The sequence below is a fragment of the Oryctolagus cuniculus genome, chromosome 8 (assembly GCF_964237555.1).
Source record: "Oryctolagus cuniculus chromosome 8, mOryCun1.1, whole genome shotgun sequence".
Classification (NCBI taxonomy): Eukaryota; Metazoa; Chordata; class Mammalia; order Lagomorpha; family Leporidae; genus Oryctolagus; species Oryctolagus cuniculus.
The window spans coordinates 55212745-55225424 of record NC_091439.1 but is presented as its reverse complement, the minus strand read 5'-3'; the positions used below and the strand labels follow the sequence as shown (position 1 = coordinate 55225424).

At 43.8% G+C, this 12680-nt stretch overlaps 1 protein-coding gene across 9 annotated transcripts in view; it reads right to left on the bottom strand.

Moving 5' to 3' along the window:
* Positions 1-8559: 8559 nt before the first annotated feature.
* The window catches only part of CFI (complement factor I), a 61441-nt gene continuing 57320 nt past the window's right edge, over positions 8560-12680 (bottom strand). For all 9 annotated transcript variants that reach the window (XM_070047754.1, XM_070047758.1, XM_070047753.1 and 6 more), the window contains 2 exons: positions 10452-10556; positions 8560-8973 (listed from right to left, as the gene is read on the bottom strand). In XM_070047754.1, the coding sequence (XP_069903855.1) occupies positions 8756-8973; positions 10452-10556 (323 nt within the window). In that variant the 3' untranslated portion in view covers positions 8560-8755. The remainder of the gene's footprint in view (positions 8974-10451; positions 10557-12680) is intronic.

Sequence of the window (12680 nt, the reverse complement as noted above, 5' to 3'; positions counted from 1 at the left end):
TCATGTAGGATCTCTGTCCTTAATGTGTAGTTCAATGTGAATTAATGCTATGACTAGTGCTCAAACAGTATTTGGCACTTTGTGTTCTGTGTGGGGGCAAACTGATGAAATCTTTACTTAATATATACTAAATTGATCTGTATATAAAGATAATCTAAAATGAATCTTGATGTGAATGGAATGGGAGAGGGAGCGGGAGATGGGAGAGTTGCGGGTGGGAGGGAAGTTATGGGTGGGGAAAAGCCATTGTAATCCATAAATTGTACTTTGGAAGTTTGTATCTACTAAGTAAAAGTTGAAAAAAAAAAGTGGCAATACAAAAGATTGTGATTCTTTTAGAGAGGAGCTCTCAGGTTGCAGGGCTGGGCTGCGCCTCGCTGCCGGGTCTTAATGCGCCTTGGGGTATGGTGAGCAGGGTCCGGGGAAAGTCACCCCAAGGCCATGGCAGTGTTTGACTTTAACGAGGATGAGCTAGAGGTTGGTTTAGACTTTCTGGGACTAGATGGTTTGGCAGTAAAAACAACAGGTTTCTTTCCCTGGTGAGGAACTCAGTAGTCTATACTGGAATGCAGTATTTAAAAAAAAAATCATAGTCAAGGCAATCACCATTTTTCTTTTCAAGGTGTTCTGTAACTTGATAGTTCCAGTGACGTTTCTCTGCATTTTTCCCAGCACTGTGCAGGATCCATAAATAAAGACTGCAGTACATTTTACCAGAGCTATAAATATCTGGTTGCTTTAGTATCCCAGCAGTTTTTGGATGGATTGAGGGCAATGACGTAAATGTTAGGAATAGAAGCATACTTTGTATAAGGACTACCAAGATTCTGGTTTGGTGTTTTGTGTTTGTGAGGAGCTGCCTGAGCTTGGAGTACAGTGGCCCACGTTGGGGTGCAGCAGGTTAAGTCCCTGCCTGCCTTGGCGGAATCTGCTTTGCTTCTGATCCAGCTCCCTGCCAATGTGCCTGGGAAAGCATCAGAAGATGGCCAAGTCACTGGGGTCCTTGCCACCCATGTGGGAGACCCTTCTGGACTCCCGGCTCTTGCAACCATTTGGGGAGTGAACAAGAGAGTGGAAGATTTCTCCGTCATTCTGCCTTTCAAACACATAAATCTTAAAAAATGCAGTACAGAGTTCCTAAGGATTACATCCTCTTTATCGAGGGCTCACTCTTGGCCAGGCATCTCATCTACCAGACCTCTCACATTCAGAGCCCAGCTTGACCGGGATGTAGGTAGCCTTTGGGCCAGTTAAAAACAGAAAGATGTCCCTTCCTGTGAACTGATGTAGCACAACCCTGGGCTGGGTTAGTGGAGAGCTAGCAGACTTAGTGTCAACTCAGACCCTTAGCCAGGTTGCCTGCAGTTGGCTTGAACTCCTGCTACAGTGGAGGAGTGTGCCCAGTGGAGTTGAAGTCAGGTGACAGTATTCAAACTAAGGCTCACACACTGCAGATTTTTTGTCCTGTATAGCATATTGCAACATATTCAGAAAAGGGAACACAGAATCATTTCCCTAGCTTTCTGGAAGATTGATGTTTTCATCTCTATACAGTGTGGATGTTCGGCTTGAATATCTCAGATCTCACTCACCCTCACCACCAGAATCCTTGAACAAGGCTGCATTCTTTCAAGTCTTCTTCCAGAGAAACCCCTGGCTCAGGAATAAGTCTTTGAAGATTGGGCAGAATGTAGGAAGGTAACCTGGTGCTTGCCCTCAGTTAAGACCCAAAGAATCCTCCCCTTTTCTCTGAATATTTATTCTTTTGTGATCACATCTAGTTTCTTACATCTTAGTAGCACCCTCTGCTCTGAACACTCAGTCTTCTGTGTCTCATCTCTCTGATGCCAGTCTCTCTGGATGATGAAATATTCTTCTTCTCTCAAACAGATCTTGGTTTTCACTCTGTATTCCCATGGTAATCACCACCAGCGTTCACTTCCTCTTCACATTCAATCATTATATATTTGTTGTTCAGCTGCAGGAATTCCAAAATTTCCTCTCTCCTCTTAATTTCTGCTGTCAAATATCAAGTTTTGGCATTAACCACAGACCAACTGTACAATTTGCATGACTTGGTGAAAAAGTTTAAATGCAGGACTCCTTATTCAAAAAGTGAGAATTTCAAGATGATGACAGCATTAGTGCAAGTGCAGAGCCCTTCGCAGTGCAAGGCCTGTGCCACTGCAAACAATGCATGCCCTGACCCACCTTGTAACTTCTTCCAGATGACTCACAGCACCCTTTCATCCCAAAAGTTAGCACAAAATGTTCGAAGTGTGTCCTTCACGGGGCACTTTCATCAACAAAGACTTTCTGCTTGGAAAGGTATACCATTAGACAAGTTTCACCAGGGAGAGACTTCCAAGTGATACTTGTGGGTAGGATGTACGCTTACTTGGTGTACTGGAGAAAATGAACCAGAACCCACTTCGATGAGGTTGCAGGGCTGTAGACCATCAGGACAAATTCAGGTGTGTGGTTGATTTCTCTTAATTTCTTCTAAACCTGTAGTTGATTTTCTGCTTTGTGTTTACACATCTACACTGGATTCCTATAGGTACCACAAATACAAAAATACATTGACTAAATTTGCTTCTATTCCTCTGTTCTATTTCTGTAGTCATTCACAATGCCACTCACCTCATTATCCAAGAGGAAACCTAGGAATCACTCTAGACAGAAATCATTCCCCCTAGTACCCTGTCATCTATTTTGTCCCCAGATGTCACTGAGGAGTATTTCACTCCGTAATGTATCTGAAATCAGTGCCATCTCTCTTCCCCTGCTTTTGTTTCTGCCTCCAGCATTTTCACTGGGATTACTCGAAGAGTCTCTTAACTGTCTTCCCTATTCCATCTCATTTCCCTCTAAAGTATTTTCCTCACTGCCTTCAATTTCAAATTTCCAAAACCTGTTAGTGTTCCCAACTCTTGGTGCACCTAGGGCTCTAGTCACATGGCTCTGTTTCCTTATGTAGTTGGCTCCTACCACTACCACTGCAGGAACTTTGCATTTGCATTTGCCTTGAAAGTTCTTCCATATTTCAGACTAAGTTTACCTATGGATGCTCTCCTTGACACTTCGGGCTGCTTTCCACATCTGTCTTGAGTTTTCTTTATCTTTGGACCTGGCAAAATATAGCTTCATAACTTATTTTCCTGTCTGCCTCAGAAATAGTGAGTTCTGAGGCCAGGGTTAAATATGATGGCCAACCCTCACATCTGATGAGTGGTGTCCCCTGAGCACTCTCAGGGAAGGCCATGTGAACACAAAGCAGCAGCAGTGGCAGGGGACCAGCAGCAGCACCAGTGCTCAGCCTCTGCACTACAAGGTACACTTGGAGACTGTGGTCCAAACTAATGGCTGTGGAAGTTGCTGATGGAACAATCCTAAGGTGGACTCTGTGCGTTATTCCCAGATGTGTAGACTCCAATTTTTTTTGAGATTCTGTGACCTGCATATTTTTGAGCAAATATTTTTTCATTAAACCAATTAGATTTGCTTCTGTTGTCTACAATGAGGAGTCCTGAGGTAGACCTCTGAGCTGGGAAAACCCTGGGGTTTTCTGCCACTGTTCTGGGCTGCTGCCATATGCAGTCACTCTGGAGAGCTTGCTCTTGACCCTTCAGACCCTGATCCTGGTCTACTCTATGTTGGAGCCTCAGGCTTCAGGTACTATGCAGACTGACTTAATCCTTCAAGGTGCCATCACATCACTAGATTAGTTGAGGGTGCCTACATCCTATAGCCCTTTAGTACCTTTGTTTATTTCACACAAACATCTTGTAAGTTGCCTCTTTACTCTTGCTCTGTTAAACCAGGACAAGGTGGATTTAAAAACACGTCCAAGGTCTGCGCTGCGGCTCAATAGGCTAATCCTCCACCTGTGGCGCCGGCACACTGGGTTCTAGTCCCAGTCGGGGCGCCGGATTCTTTCCCGGTTGCCCCTCTTCCAGGCCAGCTCTCTGCTGTGGCCAGGGAGTGCAGTGGAGGATGGCCCAAGTGCTTGGGCCCTGCACCCCATGGGAGACCAGGATAAGTACCTGGCTCTTGCCATCGGATCAGCGCGGTGTGCCGGCCACAGCGCGCTGGCCGCGGCGGCCATTGCAGGGTGAATCAACGGCAAAGGAAGACCTTTCTCTCTCTCTCTCTCTCTCTCACTGTCCACTCTGCCTGTCAAAAAAAAAAAAAATATTAAGGCTCACAGCCCAGGCACCAGACATGTGAGTGAAGAAGCTTCCAAGATAATTCTGCTTCAGCCCATCTGACAGCAGCTGCATGAGAAACCAGAAAGGCAATTGCTCATCTGAGCCCAGTCAACCCCCAGGTTCACAACCAGAGTTACTGAAGCCACTATTAGGGGGTTCCTTCTTGCACATCAGTTTTACTGGTAATAACTGCAAAAGTAGTTTAAAACCTGGGCAGTAGGGGAAGGTGGAATGAAGAGTTATTGCTTAATGATACAAAACAGAAGAGCAGAGTGGGCTGACCTGACTTCAAGGTTCTCACAGTTTGTTTATTTTTAAGATTTATTTATTTGCAAGTCAGAGTTACAGGGAGAGGTACAGATATATACATGTGTGTGTATATATATATATATATATATATATATATAGAGAGAGAGAGAGAGAGAGAGAGAGAGAGAGAGAGATGACTTTCATCTGCTGGTTCACTCCCCAACTGGCTGCAACGGCCAGAGCTGCGCCTATCTGAAGCCAGGAGCCAGGAGCTTCTTCCGAGTCTCCACGAGGTTGCAAGGGCCCAAGGACTTGGGCCATCTTCTACTACTTTCCCAGGCCACAGCAGAGAGTTGGATCGGAAGTGGGACAGCTGGGTCTTGAACTGGCACCCATCTTGAACTGGCACCCATATGGGAAGCCAGCACTTCAGGCCAGGGTGCTAACCTGCTGCCCCACAGTGCCGGCCCCGAGTTCTCACCGTTTATAGAGTCTGCCTCAGGACTCCTCATTGCAGACAACAAAAGCCAATCTAACTGGTTTATTGAAAGCCAAAAAATTGGAGTCCATGAATTTGGGAATAATGTGCAAAGACCACAGTAGGAGTGTTCCAACAGAAACTTCGACAGCCACTGGCTTGGACCCAGCTTCTATGCGCAGCTCCATGTGAATATCCCAGTTTGGAAACATGAAAAATGTCAGAGATGGATGATAGTAATGGTTGTACAACAATTTGAATGTACTTAATGCCACTGAACTATGCACTACAAGTGGTTAAAATGGTAACTTTCATATTATGTGTATTTCACCACAATTTTAAAAAATGGAAAAAAACCTGAGCATCACCTGATTTTGCAAAGCTATATAAAAATGAGCATTTCTATTATTAAAACAATGCGGCTGTATCCAATTGGACCCCAATACCATACAAAAGGTAATATTCATGTGAAGAATATACTTCCACCTTCAGGATGATAGCTGTAGTTTAAAAAACAATAATAAAAGCAGGTAGTGTTATTCATTAAGCACCTTCTATGAAACAAGTACTGGGTTTGCAGCTAGAAGACAGATAAGGTCTCACCTCATATGTTTTATATTATAGTTGAGAGAGAGCAGTATGGAAAAGAAGTGGACAAATCAATTAAAAGAGAATAGGTTGGAGGATAGTAAGTGATAAACAGATTAAAGCAGAATGATGTGATGGAAACTAGATGCCCTCTGTACCCGTAAGTTGATGGTTGTGCCCTTTACTGAGGTGAGGAGGAGCAGGTTTAGGGAGGAGCAATTGTGAGTTTTGGGTTGGGCATTTCTTCTGAAATGCTACTAGATATCTACAAGATGTCGTCAAGTCTTCAGTGACATGCAGTGGTCTGGATCCAATTCTAGGAAAGGTCAAAGCTGAACGTAGGATTTGAGTGTCACTGGACTATGGGTCAGATTTAAAACTGAGTCCAGATAAGATCAGCAGGGAAAGTGTCAAGTGAAAGCAGCAACAAGAAGGAAGTGGCTGGGGGAGTGATACCCTGAAGGGCTTAATGCTGCTGAGATAAGAACAGTTTAGTGTCTGTGAGGTTTGACACAATGGAAGTCAAGCATTGTATGATAGTATCTCAGGAGAAATTTAGAGGTAGGGTCAAGGAAAACTTTTGAAGGGAGGGTCCAAAGACAATTTTTTTTTTTTTTTAAGATTTTTATTTGAAAGGCAGGGACACAGAGAGAGGGAGAGATTGAAAGAAATCTTACATCTGCTGGTTCGCTTCCCAAAAGGCTGTAATGGCCAGGGCTGGCCAGGCCAAAGCCAAGAGCTTCATCTGGGTCTCCCACATAGGTACAGGGGCCAACCCACTTGGGCCATCTACGGCTGCTTTCCCAGGCACGTTAGTAGGGAGCTAGATGGGAAGTGGAGCAGCTGAGAATATAACTGGCACCCATATGGGATCCCAGCATTGCAAGTGGCACCTTAACTTGTTACAGAAAAGACAAATTTTGTTTACCCCAAAGACAAATTTTCCAAGATTTTAATATGTAAAGAAGCAGAGAGGGGAGGACTAGTAGTTAAGGTGTCAGTTAAGATGCCCATGAGGGCCGGCACTGTGGCATAGTAGGCTAAGTCTCCACCTACAGCACCACCATCCCATATGGGCGCCGGTTTGTGTCCCAGCTGCTCCTCTTCCAATCCAGCTTTTTGCTATGGCCTGAGAAAGGAGAAGATGGCCCAAGTTCTTGGACCCCTGCATCCTCATGAGAGACCTGGAAGAAGCTCCTGGCTCCTGGTTTTGGATCAGGATCAGCTCCAGCCGTTGTGGCCATCTGGGGAGGGAACCACTGGATAAAAAACCTTTCTCTCTGTCTCTCCCTCACTCTGCCTATAACTCTACCTCTCGAATAAATTAAAAAAAAAAAAAAAAAAGATACCCATGAGCCACATCAGAGTACCTAGGTCTGATTCCCAGCGCTAGATCCTGATTCTGGCTCCCTGCTAATGCAACCCTGGCAGGCAGTGGTGACGGCTCAAGCAATTGGGTTCTTGACACCCATGTCAGGTAGCTGTACTGAGTTCCTGACTCCAGGCTCAGTCCCCAGCTGCTAAGGAATCTGGAGAGAGAACCAGCAGACAAGAACTCTCTCTCTGCTTCTCAAGCTCGCTCTCTCTCTCTCTCTCTCTCAAATAGTTTTAAAAAGTGTTGAATTCTGATTGAGAATCATATTATGTCAGAATTAAACAGAACCAGAGTAAATGCTTTAAAGGACACTTTTTTTTAAAAAAAAGATTATTTATTTATTTGACAGGTAGAGTTACAGACAGTGAGAGAGACGGAGAGAAAGGTCTTCCCTCCGTTGGTCCCAAATGGCCCCAAATGGTCCCAAAACTCCCCAATTGGCTGCAACGGCCAGAGCTATGCCGATCCAAAGCCAGAAGCCAGGTGCTTTCTCCTGGTCTCCCATGCGGGTGCAGGGGCCCAAGCACCTGGGCCATCCTCCACTGCCTTCCCAGGCCACAGCAGAGAGCTGGACTGGAAGAGGAGCAACCGGGACCAGAACTGGTGCCTATATGGGATGCCAGTGCCACAGGCAGAGGATTAACCTAGTGCGCCATGGTGCCAGCCCCAAAAGGACACTTTTCTTAAAAAGACAAAAGCAGCAAAGACATAACAAGGGTTATGAAACTAGGGTAGGAGTTGTGGTATTGTGGGTTAAACTGCCCACATCCCATACTGGAGCACGAGTTTGACTCCTGGATCCTCTGCTTCTGATACAGCTTCCTGTTAAGGCACCTGGGAAGGCAGGAGATTATGGCTCAGGTACCTGGGTCCCTGTGACCCAAACTGGAGATCTAGATGGAATTCCATGTTCTGGGCTTCGGTCTAGTCCAGCCCTTGCTGTTGTGGGCATTGAGATAATGAACCAACAGGTGAAGATCTCTTTCTCTTTCTGTCACTCTGCTTTCAAATAAACAAATTTTTTAAATTTTCTTTTTTTTAAAGAAAATTTTGAAAATTTTGAAAGGCAGAGTTACAGAGAGGCATAGGCAAGACAGAGAGAAAGCGAGGTCTTCCATCTGCTGGTTCATTCCCAGATCACTGCAAAGGCTAGAGTTTCGCCAATCCAAAGCCAGGAGTCAGGAGCCAGGAGCTTCTTCCAGGTCTCCCAAGTGGTTGCAGGGGCCCAAGGACTTGGGCCATCTTCTACTGCTTTCCCAGGCCATAGAAGAGAGCTTGATTGGAAGTGGAACAGCCAGGACTTGAACCGGCGCCCATATGGGATGCCGGCACTGTAGGAGGTGGCTTTATCTGCTATGCTACAGTGCCAGCCCCAATAAATAAATCTTAAAAAAACAGACCCCCCCCCAAAAAAAAAACAGGCTGTGAGGCCAGTTATTACTGTGTGACAGGCACTATAACAACCATTTTATATAGGTACACGATTTCTTTTTCACGCATTTCCAGTTTTCACTGGGTCAAGCTAAGGGGGTGGTAGAGTTGTGGTTTAAACCCAGGGTTAGGTAAATTCAATGCCATTCAACTAACTGAATGTTTTATACAGTCAATACACCATTCTTACATAAAGAGAGAAATCAAATTTCCTGATAAATCAAACATATGCTTGATCAAAATATTTATTTGAGAACTGTACAGTAAAACTCCAACACAGCATGAACACTGTAAATATATTTAAAAATATCCAATAAGATTTGCTTCAATTTTTCCCCTACAGAAGCACTGATTATACAGCTTACTTTCAATTAAAATGGAACTCCTGAGAGATAAAGGGGCAAAAAAAGGAAGATCACAATTTTATATATTATACCTAGCAATAAGCGACCTTCCCACATGATAACTAATCCAGTCAAAATAATTAGCCACTTTGGTGTAAACACCTGGGAACTCTGGTTTTCCACAGTTTTCACCCCAACTCACAATGCCCCAAACGTAGGTCACATTGTTGATATCCTTACAGACTAAGGGGCCTCCAGAGTCTCCTTTACAGGCATCAATGGAACCATCATTTGTACCTGAAAAAAAAGGGAAAGAGAAAATCACATATTTCCTTCCCTTTTCCAAGGCCACCACAGTGACTGCCTGCTTACGCCACTGGTGCAGGCAATGACTTTCTTTCTTACACTTTCCTGAGAGGAAATAACATGAGTGAGGTTGTCCCTTCTTACAGGCCCCTTCTGCACTTGCAGGGTTGGAAAGATTAGGAAATACTCTGTAAGTATTCTATTCATTCCTTCAGTTTAGCATATTTTTGCTGTGTGAGTATGCTGGGATGAGACTGCAGCCTGAACACAGCATTCTAAAGCTAACTGGGAAAATAACAGGAATACTTGGTGTTTATTAAGTGTTTACATGTATCATTCACTGTTTTAATTTATTTATTTATTTTTAAATATTTATTTTATTTATTTGAAAGGCAGAGTTACAGAAAGAGAGGGAGAGAAAGAGAGGTCTTCCATCTGCTGGTTCATCCCCCAGATGTCCACAACAGCCAGAGCTGGGCCAAGCTGAAGCCAGGAACCTCTTCCGGGTCCTGCTGCATGGGTGAAGGGTCTAAGCACTTAGGCCATCCTTCACTGCTTTCTCAGGCACGTTAGCAGGGAGGTGGAAGTAGAGCAGCGGGGACTCCAACCAACCAGCACCCATATCAGATGCCAGTGCTGAGTTGGTGGCTTAACCCCTACATCACAGGCTGGCCCTGGCACTTTCTTCTTACTCTTATGACTTTCTAAGATTTTTAAACCATTGTATCTAATAATTCAATAGAATATTATTAACTCCGCCTTTTCAGTAATACACTATTTATATATAATAGTATATTATAGATATATATAACAAAATAATTTCAATAAGGTATACTAAATGCGTTACATTGGCTGGGACTCTGGCTTTGTATCACCTCCAGGATTAGGAGCTGCAGTTCTGCTAGATAAGAGAACTGGCATAATTACGATAGCAAAGGTGAGTGTTATATAAGAAGTGCACTGTGATTTCCAAGAAGGGAGAATTCATTTCTATCTGGAGGCACCTGAGATCAGGTAACTTTAAATTTTATTTAGTATTTTTAGTTTTGATCCTGCTTGTACCACTTTTTGTCTGTAGGACTTTGGGAAAATCATTTAACTGCTCTACATCTCATTTGCCTTATCTATAAAGAGCCTCAATTTGCAAATGAGGAATCTTGCTCAAGGTTACATGACAACAAACTGGTAAAAACTGGTTTATGAATTCAGGCAGTCTGGTTCCAGAGTCTGTGCTCAGTCGTAGACTAAGAGCTAAACTGCTATCTAACAGCTTAAGGAAGATTTTTTTCTCTTAGTATTAGAATGAGGAACTTGAGCTACGGGGGAGCGGCTGAAGGAGTTTGGCAATGCAACAGACAGAACACATGGAAAGGTTCAAGGCCCGGATTAGGGGAGGGGGTACTAGGGGGAGGAGGAGAGATTTTGGTAGGTGGCAAACATATCTCTCAGATAAACCACTTAGTACTTACCTGCACATTCCATTTCTTTTTCATAGAAGCGATTTGCATAAAACTTAGAGCAGTTGCTTAAAAGGTTAACTTCACCCCAACTAAGTGAGTAGACTTTTTGATTATCTAAACAAAGTGAGAAAACAGAAAGTCGAAAGTCACATATGAGAAATGTAAATCAATACTCGTTTGGTAAACCATTATGAATATAAAAGAATTTACACATGTATATTCTTTAATACATATACAAATTTTGAGGAAAATTCCTTAGTATTAAAAAAAACTTTAACTTATTTTATTTGAGAGAGACAGAGAAAGACAGAGTTCCCATCTGTTGATACACTCCCCAAATGCCTGCATTAGCTGAGGCTGTACTAGGCCAAACCCATGAGCCAGGAGCTTAATCCAGGTCTTCCCTGTGGGTACCAGGGATCCAAGCACTTGAGCCATTACCTGCTGCCTCCCAGGGTGTGCATGAGCAGGAAGCTGAAGTCAGGAGCACAGCCAGCATGTGAACCGTGACTCTGATGTATATGGGAACTCTAGGCCAAATGCCCACATCTCCTGAGCATATTTAATTATATTTTCCTCATAGCCTTAGTTAGTATAATTTACTAAAATTTAGACAGATGGTCAAAGGGAATTATTGAATATATGTCTGTATTCATACTCATTTAATAAACAGCCAGTACCTTGAAGTGAAAGATCAAATCCTTCCCCTATGGTTGCTGAGTTCAGTGAGGGAGTTGGACAGGAATCAGTGATGGAGTCTTCTCATAGAAACACCTCCTATCTCCTTATAGTCCCTTATTCCTTGGAAGCGCTCGTTAGAATAAAGAACACATATATCTAGTTATAAATGGGCCTGTTTTTATGTGTCTGTGAGGAAATCTATCTTCTAAGTAATTTTAAATGATCGCGCCTGGGAAATCAACGGAAGATGGCCCAAGTATTTGGACCCTGCCACCCATGTGGGAGGCCAGGATGAAGTCCCTGGCTCTTGGCTTCAGTTTGGCCCAGCCCTGGCTGTTGCACCCATTTGGGGAGTGAACCAGCAGAGTGAAGATCTCCTTTTCTCTCTGTTTCCCTGCCTTCCAAACAAATAAAATAAATCTTAAAAAAGAAACCATGTAAGAAAGGTTCTAGTTAAGTGACAGTTTGGGGGCTTGAATATCTATGATTCAAGGAAAGATAAAGGCCAGGTACTTCTGACTGATGGAACAAGAAGATAAGAAAATATAAAAAATATTGTAAGATGCCTCAGGGGTAAAGAGAGACTCTTTTTTTTTCCCCCAGTTCACAGCAATTTTTATGCTGTAGTTTCTCATTCAGTGTAAGCTTCCTCACTCAAAGCTCCGGGAGAGTAGGAGGTAGGTCTGTCTCATTCTGCGCCAACATGCAATTATGTGAACCCAAAGAAGTTGCTTCATGAATATTTATGTAATGAATGAACCTGAGCTCACAGTAATTCAGCTATATACTAATGTCTTATGGCAAATCATTCTCCCCTCCATTTATCTATAAACTCCCTGGAGACAGACACCTCTCTAGTTTATCCTGTAAGGATACTCCCATGATACCCTAGCACTGCAGTGAGACATGGTATTAATTGTAGAACTAACACAAACCTTTTAGAAAGCAGAAGGACATGAAAATCCACCAACATACATGGAAATTAGGCAGGAATTTCATTTTATTCAATTCTTACATTAGGTGAGTGTCAAGATGGCTGCCTTCCTCAAGATATGAGATTTTTTTTTTTTTTTAAACAGGCAGAGTGGACAGTGAGAGAGAGAGACAAAGAGAAAGGTCTTTCTTTGCCATTGGTTCACCCTCCAATGGCCGCCCTGGCCAGTGTGTTGCGGCCGGTGCACCGCGCTGATCCAAAGCCAGGAGCCAGGTGCTTATCCTGATCTCCCATGGGGTGCAGGGCCCATGGACTTGGGCCATCCTCCACTGCACCCCCAGGCCATAGCAGAGAGCTGGCCTGGAAGAGGGGCAACCAGAACAGAATCTGGCGCCCCGACTGGGACTAGAACCCGGTGTGCCAGCGCCGCTAGGTGGAGTATTAGCCTATTGAGCCACGGCGCCAGCCCTGGATAAGATAAGAGATTTTTAAAATTAGTAATTTATTATTTCCCTAGCTCAGCAAAAGCCTTTTCAAATTGTGAGCAATTTTTCATGGCTCATATGTAGTCTTGTTGTGTACACTTCCTAAGGCACCTGTTGCATTCTGCTATATGATGGTGG